The 20866-nt window shown below is 40.8% G+C and overlaps 1 protein-coding gene across 2 annotated transcripts; it reads right to left on the reverse strand.

Moving 5' to 3' along the window:
- Window positions 1–245: 245 nt before the first annotated feature.
- Window positions 246–19176, reverse strand: LOC120054396 (actin-like protein 6A). 2 transcript variants are annotated; one of them, XM_039001810.1, is made up of 14 exons: window positions 19038–19176; window positions 18387–18463; window positions 16909–17083; window positions 12048–12148; window positions 11532–11629; window positions 11086–11180; window positions 9526–9632; window positions 8544–8633; window positions 2230–2291; window positions 2000–2114; window positions 1804–1884; window positions 1356–1451; window positions 1169–1255; window positions 246–1013 (listed from the first exon to the last, which is right to left on the reverse strand). In XM_039001810.1, exons 1-14 carry the CDS (start codon window positions 19060–19062, stop codon window positions 933–935), a joined length of 1290 nt encoding a protein of 429 aa, XP_038857738.1. In that variant the 5' UTR covers window positions 19063–19176; the 3' UTR covers window positions 246–932. The 2 variants fall into 2 exon arrangements, with proteins under 2 accessions (XP_038857738.1, XP_038857737.1); XM_039001809.1 differs by having other exon boundaries at window positions 9511–9632.
- Between the last annotated feature and the right edge of the window lie 1690 nt (window positions 19177–20866).

Consider the following 20866-nt stretch of genomic DNA (forward strand, 5'->3'; position numbering starts at 1 on the left):
TTGGCTCCATAGGGAGAGGCTTCAAATCAAATGATTTCCCTCATTAAATGACATCGCATGTATTTGTTGCCATTCATTTGCATTTTAGTTGGGGATTGTGTGGTGACTAACCACAACCTGTGAAATAATTTAAGCAGATGAGAATTTGTCAAATGATGCATCTGTTCTGCTGAAAAATGTAAATAAAGTGAATGTACACGAGTGTGTCAAATTAGTTGCAAGTGTCAAAACAGAATTCAAGAATATCACTTAACAAATATTCCTTTTATTTTCAAGACAGCAAATAGCCAATCAAATATCAACATGAGTGAAATGAAATACAAATTTCATTTGCAGTGAATAATTGTCTTGTCCAGCAACTCAACGACAGCGAATTAATGGCATCATTAGAGAAGCGTATTCACTAACTCAAAATGGAAAGGCTTAAAGACAAATGACATTCACCTGACACCACATTAGATAATGCATATCCACTAACACTGCCCAAGTGTTTCTTACCTGTCAAGAGGACTGATATCAAAATATCAAGTCGTTAAATATACTGAAAATGATGTGGAATCAAAAAGGAACTTAGCCTCCCCCTCCCTCTTCATAGCAATGTGACACGGTTTGTTATAGTCAATGTTTTCTACATAAAATTATAAAAAAGACAGACTTATCAGTTTTTTTTTAAATCATCAAAAACAGCAACCGTCCTTGGGTGTTCCTGAGTCCACAATAAAATGTTACACTAGACACGTTGTTGGGAGTTCTGGAGTCCACAATAAAATGTTAAACTAGACACGTTGTTGGGAGTTCTGGAGTCCACAATAAAATGTTAAACTAGACACGTTGTTGGGAGTTCTGGAGGCAGCAGAACGTTGTTGGGAGTTCTGGAGGCAGCAGAACGTTGTTGGGAGTTCTGGAGGCAGCAGAACGTTGTTGGCGGTCAATCAAGGGCACTTTCTGTCCACACACTGCTTACCGCCCTCCTCGTACTCTTGTTTCGAGATCCACATTTGCTGGAAAGTTCCCTAGGGTAAAAGAAAACATGACACTTATTAGGCCAAAGTAATATCATGTTATAATAAAAATAAAAAACATTAAAAATCAGGCAAACACACAAATCATAGTGAGCAAGTGACCAGAAGTGTTGCAATACAGTGAAAGTATATGGAAGTGAACTCACTAGTGATGCCAGGATGGAGCCTCCTATCCAGGCACTGAACCTGCGCTCCACCGTTGTGTTGTTGGCTATCAACTTCAGCCTCATGCTCTGAACAAAGGAGAGAAGACAGGCACCATGATTACTAACCTTAAGAGTACCACAAATGGATGAAGTAAGCCATTGAGAAGTAGTTTAGTGTAGCACTCACAGGGGGGGTCTTCTGAGAGAGTTCTCTGGTGAGTCGGTCCGTGAAGCCAGAGATGAGTGTGTTGCCGCCGGTGACCACCACACTACCATAAAGACCCTGGGACAAAGGTCAAAAGTCAGTTCTGTAGAACCTCTTTATTCAAGTGGAGAAAAAGGTCAACTGGCCTCAACCTGGCTTTAACATGTGGTCCCGTGTGGCTCAGTTGGTAGAGCATGGCGCTTGCAACGCCAGGGTTGTGGGTTCAATTCCCACGGGGGGACCAGGGTTCAATTCCCACGGGGGGACCAGGATGAATATGTATGAACTTTCCAATTTGTAAGTCGCTCTGGATAAGAGCGTCTGCTAAATGACTTAAATGTAAATGTAAATGTAAACATGTCATTCTGAATAACATAAACATACCAAGTATCACTCACAAAATACATAGGTCTTGAATGTGGGCACCTACCGGCCGAATATCAATGTCACACATTCCCACACTGGTGGTCACCACGTGGCCGACTCCCAACATGGTGTTGCCAGACAGACCCTGTGGAGGAGAACCGGAACAGACGGTTAGAACACTGACCATTCTGAACACCACATTTCAGACAGGTCCGGTCACATAGAATGATTAAGGCTTTTTGGCAATCTGTGATTCTTACCTTGGCATTGGAGGGGTCGAAAAGGCCCTCTGGAATCTTCAGCCTCTCTGCCCCAAAGTCACAGTTGTATCCATTGGGCAGCTCGTAGTGAACTGTGGGCATCTGGGCTGCAACTCTGCGGGAGAGATGATTACATTTAAAAACAATGAGAATTAACCCTTTAATGGACAGAACTATTCTGTGGTGGTTATTGTGAAATGTTTGAATGGAGTAGATTATGGTGGACTCACTGTTCATCGTACGGCGAGTCTGAAACCTGCAGCACGGAGGCCTGGAAATCCTGGATCACAGTCTGGAGGTAGGGCGAAAAACATAAAATATTCAAGCAGCAGAGCTTGACATTAACTTTTTTTACTTGTCTAAAAGCTCGTCACTTATCCCATCCCCCCAAAAATATCCTTTATAAATTAAGAGGGGCGATCTAAAGATGCATCAAAGAGCATGGGTAATATGACTAGGATTATGCCTTTGACTGCTGCACAATAAAATAAAGTTGATTTGAAAATTAATAGAACATAAGAAAAATTATGGTTTCAATGACAAAGTTGTTTTAAATAATTCTCCACATTTTCATGGTCGTATTTTGGTTAGGCTAGGCTACTTTAAGACAAGGTAAGACATGCTTCATAAAATGACATAAAACGTTCCGGTTTTAAACAATAACATTTATGGTTAAATAGTTTCCAAATGCTGACCACCTACGCTCAGATTCAAGGTGGGTGATGTGCAACAGGCACTATATTATCTGAATGAACCGTGCCTCAAGTATGTCGACAGAAACAAGCCTTTAGACGTTAATGTTCAATTATCCTTCATTATATTTGTCAAATATGACTGGCATTTAGCTTATATTTATGTCATTATAAAGTCTCATTAAAGTTTGGCTACATTTTCTGGCGCCTCGCTCGTGTCAGCATCGGTTTAGACATGAGGCTGTAGGCCATACGCACTTACAGTGCCTTCAGAAAGTATTTTACACCCCTTGACTTATTCCACATTTTGTTGTGTTACTTCCTGAATTTAAAAAGGATTACATGTCACTGACCTAAACACAATAACATAATTCCACTTTGACATGTTTTAGATTATTTACTTTTTAAAATTAATACAAAATTAAAAGCTGAAATGTCTTGAGTCAATAACTATTCAACCTCTTATGACAAGCCTAAATAAGTTCAGTAGTAAAATAGTAAAAAATTTGCTTAAGAAGTCAGATAAGTGGCAAGGATGTACACTGTGCAATAGTGTTAAACATAATTTTTGAATGACTACCTCATCTCTGTAACCCACACATACAATTATCTGTAGAGTCCCTCAGTAGAGCATTGCATTTCAAACACAGATTCAACCACAAAGACCAGGGAGGTTTTGTAATGCCTCGCAAAGGGCACCTATTGGTAGATGGGTAATTGAAAAATATATACACTACTGTTCAAAAGTTTGGGGTCACTTAGAAATATCCTTGTTTTTGAAAGGAAAGCACATTTTTTGTCCATTAAAATAACATCAAATTGATCAGAAACACAGTGTAGACATTGTTAATGTTGTAAATGACTATTGTAGCTGGGAACGGCAGATTTTTTATGGAATATCTACATAGGCGTACAGAGGTCCATTATGAGCAACCATCACTCCTGTGTTCCAATGGCACGTTGTGTTAGCTAATCCAAGTTTATAATTTTAAAGTCTAATTGATCATTAGAAAACACTTTTGCAGTTATATTAGCACAGCTGAAAACTGTTCTGATTAAAGAAGCAATAAAACTGGCCTTCTTTAGACTAGTTAACTGGAGCATCAGCATTTGTGGGTTTGATTACAGGCTCAAAATGGCCAGAAACAAATAACTTTCTTCTGAAACTCGTCAGTCTATTCTTGTTCTGAGACATGAAGGCTATTCCATGCGAGAAATTGCCAAGAAACTGAAGATCTCGTACAGTCGACTCCGGGATGCTGGCCTTCTAGGCAGAGTTGCAAAGAAAAATACATATTTCAGACTGGCCAATAAAAGAAAAGATTAAGATGGGCAAAAGAACAGACACTGGACAGAGGAACTCTGCCTAGAAGGCCAGCATCCCGGAGTCGCCTCTTCACTGTTGACGTTGAGACTGGTGTTTTGCAGGTACTATTTAATGAAGCTGCCAGTTGAGGACTTGTGAGGCGTCTGTTTCTCAAACTAGACACTAATGTACTTGTCTTCTTGCTCAGTTGTGCACCGGGGGCTCCCACTTCTCTTTCTATTCTGGTTAGAGCCAGTTTGCACTGTTCTGTGAAGGGAGTAGTACACAGCGTTGTACGAGATCTTCAGTTTGTGACAAAACTTTTGAACGGTAGTGCATAAATATATATTTTAAAACAGACACTGAATATCCCTCTGAGCAAAAAGTGAAGTCATTAATTACACTGGATGGTGTATCAAAACAACCAGTCACTACAAAGATACAGGTGTCCTTCCTAACTCAGTTGCCGGAGAAGAAGGAAACCACTCAGGTAATTCACCATGAGGCCAATGGTGACTTTAAAACAGTTATAGTTTAATGGCTGTAATAGGATAAAACTGAGGATGGATGAACAACATTGTAGTTACTCCTAGGGTTGCACATTTTGGGGAATATTCAGAGGTGGAAACTTTCTGTGGGAATTAAAGGGAATATGGGAATTAACAGAAATATATACAAATTAATATGAATACCATTTAAATGTAGATGTTTTTTGCATTGGATATATTTACCATATCATATGGAGACAGAAACATAAACCTTTTACCTATATCATAAGTAGACATAATTGCAAATTATTAAATCCTTCCAATAGAAAAAAAAGATTGTTACAAATTGTTCAATTAAATGAGTTGACTCTTCACATGGGATGATGTCACTGAACAACAAAAGAAAGGGAATATTGAATGATCCCCAATTATCCATCGCATCTCCCAAAAACATTTTCAACATACATCTATAAAATGATAGTCTAGAAACTAAAGCTTTGGTTGTCTTCCTCTCAGGCTTCCATGTCTTCTCCCTGGACCTCTTCAATGTCCACCTCTTGAACATCAGACTCTGAGGCCTCATCTTCACTGTCACTTTCCAACCTTGTTGAGGATGGCTCGTTGTCAGGCTCAAAAAGCCTAAAATTTGCCCGGATGGCCACCAATTTTTCAACCCTTGTATTGGTCAGCCTGTTGCGTGCTTTGTTGTGTGTGTTCCCAAACAAGGACCAGTTGCGCTCTGAGGAGGCTGATGTTTGTGGGATTTGGGGGATGATGGAAGCAACAGGAGAAAGAGCCTCAGATCCAAAAAGTCCCTTCCACCAGGTGGCTGATGAGATATGTTGGCACGACTGCCATATTGCATCTCCATCGCAAAGCCCTTGCTTGGAAGTGTACTTCGCCAGACTGCCAAGAACCTTGCCCTCATCCAGGCCAAGGTGGCGAGACACGGTAATGACGACACCATAGACCTTGTTGATCTCTGCCCCAGACAGGATGCTCTTGCCAGCATACTTGGGGTCCAACATGTACGCTGCGGCGTGTATGGGCTTCAGGCAGAAGTCTTCACGCTTTTTAATGCATTTCAGAACTGCAGTTTCCTCTGCTTGGAGCAACTCTGAAGTGGGCAGGGCAGTACAGATTTCTTCTCTTACATCTGCAAGCATAGTCTGAACATCAGACAGAATAGCATTGTCTCCTTCAATCCGTGCAATGGCTACTGCTTTGGTTTCAGGACTTTCGGGCTGCTTACCACTCTCTCCCAAAATACATCATCCAGGAGGATCCTCTTGATGGGGCTGTCCATATCAGCAGACTGATATGGACATTACTTGGAGAGATTCCTTCCCCTCCAGCAGACATGACGACAACACCACCCAACAGGTGTTGCTGGGCAGCTTCAATGTGGTGCTCTTATTCTTCTCACTTTGCTTGGTGAGGTAGATTGCGGCTATAACTTGATGACCCTTCACATACCTAACCATTTCCTTGGCTCTCTTGTAGATTGTATCCATTGTTTTCAGTGCCATGATGTCCTTGAGGAGCAGATTCAATGCATGAGCAGCACAGTCAATGGGTGTGATGTGAGCGTAGAACTCCTCCACTTTAGACCAAGCAGCCTTCATGTGCGCAGCATTGTCTGTCACCAGTGCAAATACCTTCTGTGGTCCAAGGTCATTGATGACTGTCTTCAGCTCATCTGCAATGTAGAGACCGGTGTGTCTGTTGTCCCTTGTGTCTGTGCTTTTGTAGAATACTGGTTGAGGGGTGGAGATGATGTAGTTAATTCTTCCTTGCCCACGAATATTTGACCACCCATCAGAGATGATTGAAATACAGTCTGCTTTCTCTATGATTTGCTTGACCTTCACTTGAACTCTGTTGAACTCTGCATCCAGCAAATTAGTAGATAAAGCATGTCTGGTTGGAGGGGTGTATGCTGGGCGAAGAACATTCAGGAATCTCGTCCAATACACATTGCCTGTGAGCAGAGGTGAACCAGTTGCATACACAGCTCGAGCAAGACATTCATCAGCATTTCTCTGACTACGTTCCTCCATTGAGTCAAAAAAACTTCTGATTCCAGGAGGACCATGAGCTGTTGCTATCGATAAGGTGTCTGATTCATTATTTTCACCCCAAATAGAAGTAGAGGAACTTTTGTCAGAGGAACTTTATGCACTTAGCCAGATGATTCTGCATCTTTGTTGCATTCTTCACATATGATTTGGCACAGTATTTGCAAATGTACACAGCATTTCCTTCTACATTAGCTGCAGTGAAATGTCTCCACACATCAGATAGTGACCGTGGCATTTTCCTAAAAAGATTAGAAAAAAAATGAGTAAAAAAACCCAAATACAATTCCATGTACAGATAAATAGTTAAGCAGTTAGATTAAACAGCTCCTTTGTAAGATAAATGTTTTAAAATGAAACGTATGGAAACAGGTGAATTAACACCCCTCAGTTAGCAGGCTCAGGCAAGCTAAAACCCACATGGTAGCAAAAACGAACTAACGGAAATTGTTGACAATTTAGAAATGATTTAAACACACTTTGCTGTAGGCTACTATTTACTAGTTAATAAAAAAATCATGCATGTCATAAAATATATTCACCCCACCCAGTATTGTAATCAAAACTTACCAGAAAGCATGTAGTCCTTGGCTCAGACAGTGTAGTAGTGTGGGCTCAATATCATCTCATTAGTGTGCAAGATCTTGAGAATCAGCTGTGCATGTGATGGAAAAAAGCACTGTGCATGCAGAGGGTTGCAATTCCATTGAACTGGGGATAGTTTAACCAAAATATGCCACAAGACCTAGAATTGCCTTATGTGCTTCCCACAAAAAAAGGTTCACTGTCATAAGCATAAACTTTTTTGATGAATTTAAGCAAAAATTTACCAGAAAGTTTCCAACCCTAGTTACTCCACAATACTAGCCTGTAAAGAATACAACATATTCCAAAACATGTATCCTGTTTGCTATAAGGCACTAAAGTAAAAAAGTGCAAAAAATTTGGCAAAGAAATTAACTTATGTCCTGAATTAAAAGCATTATGTTTGGGGCAAATCCAATACAACACATTACTGAGTACCACTCTATATTTTTAAGCAGAGTGGTGGCTGCATCATGTTATGGATATGCTTGTAAATTGTTAAGGACTGGGGAGTCATTCGTGATAAAAAAAAGGGCAAAATGGCGCTAAGCACAGGCAAAATCCTAAAGGAAAATATGGTTCAGTCTGCTTTCCACCAGACACTGGGAGATGAATGAACCTTTCAGCAGGACAATAAACTAAATCACCGGGCCAAATATACACTGGGGTTGCTTACCAAAACAACATTGAGTGTTCCTGAGTGGCCTAGTTACAGTTTTGACCTAAATCAGCTTGAAAATCTATGGCAAGAATTGAAAATGGCTGTCTAGCAATGATCAACAGCCAACATGACAGTGCTTGGCTTTTTTTTTTTTAAGAATAATGTGCAAATATTGTACAATCCAGGTGTTCAAAGCTCTTTGAGACTTACCCAGAAAGACTCACAGCTGTAATCGTTGCAAAAGGTGATTTTAACACATATTGACTCAGGGAGTTGAATACTTATGTAAGCTTTTTCTCATTGGTATTTAATTTTTTTCCCTTTTAAATCCATTTTAATCCTACATTGTAACAAAACATTTTGGAAAAAGTCAAGGGATGAGAATATTTTCAGAAGGCACTGTATTAATAAATCCCCTACACTTTAGCTAAGCTAAAGCTAGGCTTTTTTGTTTATGTACATGAAAATTTGATTTGAATATTATTCCAATTCTGATCGGAGTAATTGTTTGATAGGCCTATTGTGATATCTATCATCTATATTCTTCTTGTCCAACAAGAGGACAAGTGTTAACTCCGAGCCCTGTAGCAGTAATGAAAATTCACTAAGAAAATGTAAATGATGAAGACAGGTTTATTTTACGTCTATGATCCATATGATTTGGTGACGCATCACTGACCGCCTACATAGGATTGTTTATGACTTTCTGTTTATGATAGCACACAACTACTTACATTACACATGTAGTTGTGCCAGGAACGGGTGACTTGAGGTAGTTTCTCCTTCTTCTTCCAGCTTGCTGGGGCTCCTTCACGTACTGCATCCTACAATGAGGAAACACTAAGATTAGCAGTGTGCCATCTTAATGGAAGAGGAGTACCCTGCTCCCAGATCTGTTTGTGCCGTTTATGGAAATGACCATAGGAGTTGGGCGAGACAGCACAAACAGATCTGGGACCAGGCGTAAGAGAGTGTAATAATATAGAGCCAGGGATAAAAGGCTACCAAGTCTTGATGTCAAGAATATGAGGAATTCCTGATAAATTCAGAGTAATCACATCTCAGAGTGTGACGGGTGAAGACAATCACAGGACAATGAAGAATGTCACATTTTGTGGTATGAGAAATAAAATATGAAGGATGAATGGAATTCCTGTGAAGTCTGGTTCCTATCATGGTTCTTTCCCCTAGTGCTTATTAAATTATGGATATTGCTTTAGGTTTTGTAGATTATGACTTTTTCAAGCATGCTGTGTGACATACTCATTTAAAATTCATGCTAATGCAAGTACAAGACAACAGAGAATGACAAGGGAATTTCAATTAACGAGACCAATGTAGGGCTTTTGGTATGGAGTTGATCAAACTAATTTTGTCTATACCAATTTTATGGCCCATGTCAATTTGATGCTCATGCATGCAGTGTATGGGAACCAAAGACCTGAGTTAGAGCATCACTTGTATTAATTGTTAATGGTCAATCATTAAATTACAGACAGCCTTAATATTACATGCAGATTCCCAAACAGGCCCAAGTGACTAATGAAACATTGAGTGGATGAAGGGAAATCCATGAGATAGCATGAATATGTAAAGATATTTTTAAATATCTAAGTACTTACACCACCCCACCACCGTAACTTGAGGAATAGCACCAAAAAGTGAGATGTGGAATCTCTGAAATGAGTAGTTTTGACTTACTTTAGCAGGTCTCACCTTTGAGGCAATCATGTAAGGAGGGACTATTTCAACATTTAACTCTTGAAATAGCTCTCTACATTGCATGCTCATAAAATCCCCAGCAAGGGGAGACTTGACAATGCCTGAAACAAAATATCAAAAAGGTGTCACTGATTGTTTTGGGGAAAAGATATTGAAGACAGCATCATTTTTCGTTTGTCGCCATGTCCAAAACACATATTTAGACAAAATAAATGGTGTATCATCTCTCATTTTATTTTCCCATCATTGGAACATACACTCAGTGCACAAAACATTATGAACACCTGCTCTATCCATGACAGACTGGCCAGGTGAAAACTGTGATCCTTTATTGGAGGTCACCTCTTAATCTACACTGTTTTAAGTGAATGTAAGGACTTTTAAGCCTTGAGACATGGATAGTGTGTGTGTGCCATTCAGAGGGCGAATGGACAAGACAAAAGATTGAAGTGCCTTTTAACGGGGTATGATGGTAGGTGCCGGCACACCGGTTTGTGTCAAGAATGACAATGCTTTCTGCTTGGTTTTTCACGCTCAACATTATCCTATGTGTATCAAGAATGGTCCACCACCCAAAGGGCACCCAGAGAACTTCACAACTGTGGGAAGCACTGGAGTCAACATGGGCCAGCATCCCTGTGGAATGCTTTCGACACCTTGTAGAGTCCATTCCCCAACGAATTGAGGCTGTTCTGAGGTCAAAGGGGGGGGGGGGGGGGGGGGGGGGGGGGGGGGGGCAACTCAATATTAGGAAGGCGTTCCTAGTGTTTTGTACACTCAGTGTATACACCTGCTATGATGGCTTATAACATCTATGACATATACACAGGCCAAGAATACTGAATGACTTTGCACCATTGTGAACAGAGGCATCGTGTCCTCATGTTTGTCCTTTAATGACCCTAACCTAATACTCCTTTTCTAAATTAACATTCCCTCATATTATATCAACTAAAAAGGCTTCATTGATTTCTGGGTAACACAATCCCCTATTAATATGCCAGCCTGGACTCCTGTGCCATTCTCCTCAGTCTTGTATTTCAATGTAGCTCCGACTCAAATGCCCTCACTGCAGAAAGCCTAGACCTTGATACTTCGCCAAGATGTTGCTATAACCTAATAAAATAAAAAAGATGCATCTTTACTGTAAGGAGATGATTTGGAGGTGGATACAATGTCAAACCTCTTTCCTGCATTTCTATACTTAATCTTACTGCTACCGTACTTTCTATGGGGGTTCAATTTGTTGCAGGGAGGGACAGAAGTGTTACCCAGTTAATAGATTTTTGGGGTTTCCACAAGCTTGAAGTATTCAAAACCAAATCTGTATCTATATGAATTCATTTCTACCCACATCATGAGACACAATGGCTTCGATGTGTATGGATGACATTTCTGGACAAGTGTGTCCAAAAAGATTGTTATTGCAACTAACTCATAAGGGTAAGAGTTTATCATTCCTTTAAATTAGACAAATGCGTGGACATGGCCCATGAAAAATAAAACCACAAACCAAAATAGAAGAGAGGGTGGTCGGAGAAGTGTACAATTTACCTTGCTGAAGCACGTAACCGTCATGCACTGGAATGGCTGTTGTGTGTGTGGCGCCGCTGTCTAACACCAACCCTGTGGATCGTCCATTGGCAAAGCTCAGGCACTCAGAGTTAAGGAAAAGGCACATTTCTACAGAGAACAACATGTATTTCAGCCCAAACCCTTGTGTCAAAGTCACATAAGCAATAGCTAATGGCAAAATACAAATCTACCGCAGAAGAGAGAAGTTCTCAATGAGACACACCTGGATAAATAAAAGGTTAAATAAAAGGAATTGAAAAACAAAACTGTTCGGGAGATGTTGGGGGTCATTGTCAAACAGCAGACGGATCGAACTTGACTAGTGTTTTATTACAGCGACACCATCAAGCCACCACTTCAACCTTCCAACAACATCCACATTTCATGTCAATCTACTCTGCAAAGCCTGGATGGCTTAAGGATACGAGGAGAGCACTGCCGTTTTACACAGGAAGAAGGCGGGAATGTTGTAATGCTCAAACATCAGCTCGGTTAGCTTCTCCCGCTTGGCTCGTGTGTTCCACTGCACAGAGATGAGAGAAAGAAGTGTTCATTAGGGCACACCATAGCAAAACATTTTTCAACTGAAAACGTGAACTAGCGTTTCTTACTGAACAAGTACAGATAGTACCTTCTGTTTCAGAGTGTTTTCTTAATTTGGTGCCTAAACCAGCAGGACACCATATATACTTAATACCACAGAAAAAAAGACTATATCACAGTATAGTAACTCCATAGTGGTTTGTTGTGATTCAAAATCAGAGGTGAGCCACTTTGGACATTGATGGCACGAGTGGCAGTCGAGTGTTCACTGTCATTTCAACTTACATGGGGCTCATTCCATACTGAATGAGGTTATCACAAAACCAATGCACTATTACGGGTATGTGTGAATAAAATGACATGAGGCTCATTCCAAACTGAAGGCGAGGCCTACTCACCGAGGCTTCTGACATGAGTACAGGATGCATGCTGGGCTCGGACTTGAAGTGCATCTTGTAGGTGTGGTCTAGGATGGCCTGGAAGCTGTCCCAGTCCTCGACTTCACAGATAAGAAAACAAAAAACGCATATGAATGAGTAAGAGGATGTTATTGGTAACCAGTGAAAAATTGGCACAAGAAAATCTATAGACAACGAGATGGGACAAGGTAGTTTCCTTGAATAAAAAAAAAAAATCATAGACCGGGCTCGACATTAACACAAAAAAATAGTCGGACAATAAAAATATAGATTTGAGTTGTCTGAATGAGTAGGATTGTATTGCATTGACAGGCAGGAGCGGGCTTTCAAATCATCCCCGGTTGTGCGCTTTTGAGATCAAAGCATGTAGCCACGTGTGCACATTTGTTGATATTCCTTGCCAATTAGTGCGTTACTTGCACAGTTAGAGTTGTCACGATACCAGAATTTTGACAACGATGCCAGGTTCAGTCAGGCGTTGGAACTGGTTCAGGGAACAGAACTGAAAACCAGAAAATAACGAAATTATTCAAGCAACAGAATCAGAACGAAAGTGATCTGTTCTGTTCCGGAACAGAACTGTTATTTTAAAAGCATGGGACCTGGTTAATAACTTCTTTTTTAAATGTTCCGGGCATTTTTTTCCAGTCCCACAAAAATCGCAACAAAACGCCTATGCAAAACCCTTACTCGGTCACTCAGAAACATATTCCAGTGTCTGCCTGCCAGCTGGAAATCTTTGCCGGTGGGTGTAGGGTACCTGCCCCTCTTCCTCCGAAGCCTAGGTTACAGTAGCCTACTGATGACGTAGGCTATTTAATTATAGAAGAATGGATCAACTTTTAATGATAACTTTAGTTGGGCTATCACGTTTCACATTGGATTAATTAACTACAAAAAGGTAAGAAGTGTTTTTAATTCTAGTGCTGCTCTGCACACACAAGCTAACTAGCTAACGTTTGCTCTGGTCCAACGTTAAGCCAAGTCTCTGAAGTTCAAAGACTTGTTTGTCCATGGTGACTGGCAGCACTGTGCACACGTTTGTTTTTCATTATGATTAAACCATGCTTTTATGGCAAAAGACAATTTGCTCTTCATGGCTTTCCTATGAAGATTAAATAGCTTACCTGCTCTATAGCAAGCTGCTCTATCTGCACTGATTGTTGAAGTAATTTAATGTCGAGCGGAATGTACACAAAAAAAAGATTGTGTTTCAAAAACTAACAGAGGAGCGATATGGGCCTCCCGAGAGGCGCAGCGGTCTAAGGCAATGCATCGTAGTTCTTTAGGCGTTACTACAGACCCGGGTTTGACCCCAGGCTGTGTAACAGCCGGCCGTGACCCCGAGACCCATGAGGCGGTGCACAATTAGTTTAGCGTAGTTCGGGTTAGGGGAGGTTTTGGCCGGCTGGGATTCCCTAGTCCAATCCCGCTCTAGCGACTCCTTGTGGCGGGTCGGGCGACTACAAGCTGACTTCAGTTGGCAGCTGGATGGTGTTTCCTCTGACACATTGGTGCAGCTGCCTTCCAGGTTAAGCAAGCAGTGTGTCAAGAAGTAGTGTGGCTTGACAGGGTGTGTTTAGGAGGACGCATGGCTCTCGACCTTCGCCTCTCGAGTCCGTAGGGGAGTTGCAGCAATGGGACAAGACTGTAACTACCATTTGGATATCACAAAATTGGGGAGAAAAAGGGTTAAAAGTACAACAAAAATTATAATAATTATATAAAAAAGGAACGATATAAACCAATACATTTTTTTGATACGAACCGGTTCAGAACTTTATTTTTCTGGTCGGAACAACAACAACACAAAAAATGGTTATGTTCAGAACGAAACGATGGGGAAATAATTTGTTCCAATTCCTGGGTTTACTATCACGAACACAGAACAAATATATAAAACACAACATGCAACAATTTAAGATTTTACTGAGTTACAGTTCATAGGGAAATCAAGTCAACTGAAAGAAATGTATTCAACCCTAATCTATGTATTCCACAACTGGGAATACAAATATGCATGTTTTGGTCACAGATACCTTAAAAAAAAGAAGAGGTAGGGGCGTGGATCAGAAAACAAGTCTGTATCTGGTGTGACCACCATTTTCATGCAGTGCGACACATCTCCTTTGCATATAGCTGATAATGCAAAGTTTGCTTGATATTGTCAGGAACTGGAACACGCAGTCGTACACGTCGATCCAGAGCATCCCAAATATGCTCAATGGGTGACATGTCTGGTGAGTATGCAGGCCATGGAAGAACTGGGACATTTTCAGCATCCAGGAATTGTGTACAGATCCTTGCGACATGGGGGAGTGCATTATCATTCTGAAACATGAGGTGATGGCAGCGGATGAATAGCATGGCAATGGTACTCAGGATCTCATCACCGTATCTCTCTGCATTCAAATTACCATTGATAAAATGTGTTCGTTGTCGGTAGCTTATGCCTGCCCATACCATAACCCCACCATGGGTCACTTTGTTCACCCATCTACACACAATACCCCATAATGACAAAGTGAAAACATGTATTTAGCAAATATTAGCACATTTATTGAAAATGAAATATAGAAATATTTCATTTACACTCAATACTTTGTAGAAACCTTGGGCAGCGATTATGGCTGTGAGTCTTTCTGGGTAAGACTAAGAGCTTTCCACACCTGGATTGTGCAACATTTGCCCATTATTCTTTTCAAAATTCTTCAAGCTCGGTCAAATTGGTTATTGGCTTAACAACCATTTTCAGGTCTTTGCCATAGAATTTCAAGTAGATTTAAATCAAAACGGTAACTCGGCCACTCAGGAACATTCACTTTCTTCTTGGTAAGCAACTCCAGTGTATATTTGGTCTTGTGTTTTAGGTTATTGTACTGCTGAATTCATCTCCCAGTGTCTGGTGGAAAGCAGACAACCAGATTTTCCTCTAGGATTACATTCATTTTTTTAATCCTGAAAAACTCCCCAGTCCTTAACGATTACAAGCATACCCATAACATGATGCAGCCACCATTGTGCTTGAAAATATGGAGAGTGGTACTTAGTAATGTGTTGTATTGGATTTGCCCCAAGCATAACACTTTGTATTCAGGACAAAAAGTGAATTGCTTTGCCACATTTTTCGCAGTATTACTTTAGTGACTTATTGCAAAGAGGATGAATGTTTTGGAATATGTTTTATTCTAAACAGGCTTCCTTCTTTAACTGTCAATTAGGTTAGTATTGTGGAGTAACAACAATGTTGTTGATTCATCCTCAGTTTTCTCCTATCACAGCCATTAAACTCATAACTGTTTTAAAGTCACCATTGGCCTCAAGGAGAAATCCCTAAATGCGGTTTCCTTTTTCTCCGGCAACTGAGTTAGGAAGGACGCCTGTATCTTTGTAGTGACTGGGTGTATTGATACACCATCCAAAGTGTGATTAATGACTTCACCATGCTCAAAGGGATATTCAATGTCTGCCTTTAAAAAAAAAAGGCCAATAGCTGCCCTTCTTTGCAACGCATTGGAAAACGACTGAGGGACCATACAGATAATTATACGTGGGTACAGAGAAGAGGTAGTCATTCAAAAATCATGTTAAACACTATTATTGCACACCGAGTGAGTCCATGCAACTTATGACTTTTTAAAATATAAATGTACATTTTTACTCCTGAACTTATTTAGGCTTGCCATAACAACGGGGTTGAATACTTATTGACTCGAGATGTTCCCGCTTTTCATGAATAAAAAAACGTTTCAAAACATAATTCCACTTTGACAATATGGGGTATTTTAAATTCAGGCTGTAACACAACAAAATGTGAAATAAGTCAAGGGATGTGAATACTTTCTGAAGGCACTGCATCTCTTTGGGCAAGTCATACAGGTCATTTGCTGCTACAAATAAGGCCCAGGACTGTTGAATAATTAAGGTGTGCATGCATAGTGCATACGTCTCGTCGCACAACTGAATTTTATTAGCCTACCTCTTTCATCTCTGTTGCTGGGTCGGATACTGGAGAAAAAAAAGAAAAAAAAGACTGATGAACTTTGCTAATTTTAGCGAAGTGTGCGAATAATGATCCAGGTCAGCACTCTAAGGAGGTCTCTGGTGCCATAGTGCTCCTCTGCGTCAATTAAGATTGCTGTCACACTTCTCTAAATAGTCCAACTCCCCTGTACTGAATTCAGATTAACGTCAGTCAGGTCATCATTACCTCCATAACGACAGCTTGAAGGACCACGTAAGCAATGTCCTAAATGGCAATCTCATAAAAATATTTAAAAATGGGGTGGACAAAACCACAACACCTCGTTTTCATTTACTTCCTATTTTCCATTTGAGATGGCTAGCCTGTTATATTTACTGGCATCAAATCAGCACCATGGAGAGTTCATGAGAAAGAAACCCAACACCTACGCCATGATGGCTCTCAGTCTGACCAATGAACAACCATCATTTCTCTTTTCTAACAAAGACCATCCTCTTCACTGTTGAATGCTGATCATTTCAACATAGTGGCAAAGCATATACACAGGGGAAGCCTCTGGAAATACTGTTGTTTATGTTAATCTCACAGGAAGATTCTCAGGTCAGTAAAACACTGACCACAGACAAACAGAGCAGTCCAGATAAGGACCCTCTCCCAAAACATTGTGCAGTGTCATAGATGATGAAGCCATCACTGAGCCTGGCATTCCCACTACCATACTATCTAGAGGCAACTTCACAGGACCAGCAGCATTTTGCTCCACCAACTTTATGAGGATTTTAATTTCATCAGAGCAGAATGCTGTCTATACAACTTCCACATTGCCTACGATCACGTCGGGGAAGAGAGACTCACTCATGCCGTTTTTGAGCGGTGACATGACCTCCATGTTCTCGCGGGCCACCCTCAGCTGGTTGGTGTCGATGAAGTAGTTGGTGCCCTGCTTGCCCTTGTCCCCGCCGTCTGTCTCCATCGGGGTGCTGCCATCCTCTCTGTCCAGGGTCACGCCGATCACTGTGGGGAAGTCAGCCTATGTGCAGATTCAGGTCACAACATTATAACATGGGCCAACTCAGAGGAATGGAGCAGGAGCACTCAGTTGTCTTAGTAGGCAAATTCTTGGGGCAGGTCTGAGAGAATGGCATTTTAATGCATTGTTTCTATCACTACTGTCCAGAATACTGTCAGTGAAACATGACTGTATTTTCTCCAACTAAAGGTGGAACACCTTTTTGCTAGTTTGCAGAACAATGTAATTTGTTACGGAAAACAGCATCAGCAACAATGAAACAAATATAGCCTCGCCCTGGCCTCTTGGTCATGACTCTCAGTTCTATTACATTACACGTGGCGGTCATAAAGCAACACGGAGAACACCATCGTGTTCGTGAGATTCTCATCTTTCCATATAGTGGTCATATATTAGGCTGTAGACTGTTTGGACGCTACAGACATTTTTGTGAGAAGACCAATTTTCGGGATGTTTCATGTTCTGACAAGCACTGCTGTAGCCTGTCCGCCTTCCCCCGCAGATGCGGAAGGCTGACACGGGCAGATGGATTGAGACGCAGCCTATGCAAAAAAACATATCTCTAGCTTAAACTGATTTTGATGGGGACTTTTTTAAATTATGTTACTTGAATTGGTCAACAGACTTCTTAATATAACATGTAAGGTCCTTGGACTAAGAAGTAATGTTGGGCTCCTATAGTCCAATATAGTGTATTCACTGGGAACCAAACGGAAGCAAACGGCCAAAACAGGGAGGGACTAACCTAAACGTGTCCAATAAGAAACAACTTTTTGTTGATTATCGTTTACCGTTGCCAGATGTTTTGGTACTGTGTGCACTAATGAATAGACCCCTAGATAGTGGCACCTTCATGTCTACTGATGACAAAGGTGTTATTTCTATTAATGGGGATGGGCAAATGGGCAATTCCACAACAACAGTGATTCTGAGACTCAGATTTTTCAAACAAAAAACAATTATTGCAATATTAAATCATAAAACAATGCACAAGGACTGCTTTTAACAATTTCCACATCAAATGGTACATAAACATTTACTTGAAGAACAGTGCAGTTTCAAAGTTTGGTAACACATCATTCTGTTATCAAACTTTGGATGGACTGTTCTTCAAGTCTCAGCACTTTGTTACCATGGAATTGCCAAAATGCAAGTGCGACAGGAACTGACTACCTAAACCTAATTCATGCTCACTGTCATGGGTTACAGTCCTCATTTCTTGACATTGATATACCCTCTAAAAGAAAATGAATATGTAGAGGAAGATGCATAGTTAATCAGGTCACTAGACTAGGACACTTACCTTGGGACAATCTTCTCCAGCATAGCCAGCTCTCACTGTGTATGATCCTATGTCAAACACCAGGGCTCCAACCTCATCTGCAGAGAAAGTAAGCACAAGTGAATAAATGACACAACAGTAAGCAATGTGTTTACTTACGTCAAGACTAGAGGCTAGCTTAATTGACCACACTAGGCAACTAACGTTAGTTACATTTCTACTAAGAAAGCTAAAGAACGTTTTAAAAAGTCACTGCATGCAATCTAAACTTGTTTTGGTCGAACTTGCCGATAGCCTAATACCGTGGCCAACAAAAAACTAGCTAGCTAAAATAGCAAGCAAGCTAGCGTGTAATTCATCTGCAGCTAGCGAGTTAGCTAGTAGCATCTTTCACTCATTGTTGGCAGGCACGCTGGCAGTCATGTTCGGTAAATCACAAAGTAAGAAGTGCATGAGAGAAAATAAATTATTATGCCAGTCATTGATAACTAGCTATTAAGCTAGCTATATGCTAAAGATAACACCAGTCTGCAGATCACCTGCTAACAGGCTAGCTAGCAAGCTAGTTGTATGTAGTTGTCTCCTACTACTGTTAGCTAGTTACTGGTAGCTAACTACGGCACAACGTGGCGAGTTCATTCATTTAATTTTGACCGCAAAAATCACACTCACCGCCTCCATACACTCCGCCACTCATCCTCTCAAATTATAAAAACAGACAAATATAACTTTGTGGATAATACGATTAAAGAAAATTTCCCGGCAGCTAGCTAAACGTTTTATCACAACAAAAGAAATTCATAAACGTGAATCAACCTAACAGGCGCCATATAGCTGTTACCAGGCAATCCAATCAAACGTTTCAACGGCATCACTAAATCCGCCTCTGTACGTGACGTCAAAGTTAAGTTACTATGAGAGGAAGAGGGGCTGTTTTAGATGACAGGGAATACAATTTGATAGAGTGGACCTAACTGTGTTTGGCATTGTGTAAAATTTGAGCACAATTCAGTCCCTATACATCAATGGTTAGAGACTTGAAGAAGGTATGGTAAATATGACCTGTCAAATTGTCCATATTAGTTCATTTGTTTTAGAGTAATGGGCATTATTATTTGACTGTCAATGGGTAGGGCAACTAACTGTGTGTGTGTGTGTGTGTGTGTGTGTGTGTGTGTGTGTGTGTGTGTGTGTGTGTGTGTGTGTGTGTGTGTGTGTGTGTGTGTGTGTGCGCGTGCATGTCAAAGACATTCATTTATAAATCAAAATAATATTGTATTTGTCATAAACTTTGTAAACAACAGGTGTAGACTAACAGTGAAATGCTTACTTACGGCCCTTCTCAACAATGCAGAAAGAAAGAAAGAGAAATAGAAAAATAATAACACATGGAATAAATACACAACGAGTAACAATCACTTGGCTACTATTAGCAGCCATTATCATGTATTTGCATATTTTGGCCAGGTGATTAATTGAATCAGGTTGCTGTCAGCTCTGACGGTTGCATTGTGCAACTTGCATGGTATTTTAATGATTGCCATTATCAAGCTGCTCTCAGAAATAAAGTTCTATCCCTTTAAAAAAATAAATACTACCTACTGTCTCTTTTGCTCATGCCGCCCTCCACCACTCACCCCCATCCACCCACACACCGCCTACCAACACACACACACACGCACGCACGCACGCACGCACGCACGCACGCACGCACGCACGCACGCACGCACACACACACACACACACACACACACACACACACACACACACACACACACACACACACACACACACACACACACATCCAGCCCTCAGCCTCATGCATCAGCTCTCTCTACATTACTGCTCTTCCTTGCAACATCCACAGTCACTGAGCATAGAGGAAGAACTGAAACCACACACCGTCTGTCTGCTTACAGTCTATGTACTTAAGGACGTATGTGGAAAACGACTACTTCCTCTCCCACTTATCTGCACTGAAAAAAAGGTAAAAGCTGAATGCATTTTAGTGTCAATGCTGTTTTTGTACATGTGTCTTATGTGTGTATGGCATGAGAAGTTTATGTAGTAGGCAAGTCAGACACACATCAGCTGTGAGTGTGGCTCCAAGCAAGGTGTGGTGTGTGTGTGTTTGTGTGTGTGTGTGTGTGTGTGTGAGTATGTGTGTGTGTGCATTTGTGTGTGCATCATTGCCACACAAGTCTGAGGTAATGCCTTGGTCTTTTCTTATGTCTTGAGCCTGGGGTGCACCAAAATGTCAAATCAAATTAATTGCGGGCTTATGCCTACTAATGAATTAGTAATCGGGTATCACAGGGTTTCGACTGTGAAGGGAGGTGCAGTCTTTTTTTGTGTATCATTTTTTTGATGAATAGAGAGGGGCCAAGTGGAATTCATTAAAAAAATATATCTTGACAGTTAATAGAATCAGAACAGTTACTGTCAATTCAGATCTGGAATGACCTTTTCCTCATTTCTCAAATAGAGATGGAGAGTTGAAC

This window comes from Salvelinus namaycush, chromosome 10 (assembly GCF_016432855.1).
Source record: "Salvelinus namaycush isolate Seneca chromosome 10, SaNama_1.0, whole genome shotgun sequence".
NCBI lineage: Eukaryota > Metazoa > Chordata > Actinopteri > Salmoniformes > Salmonidae > Salvelinus > Salvelinus namaycush.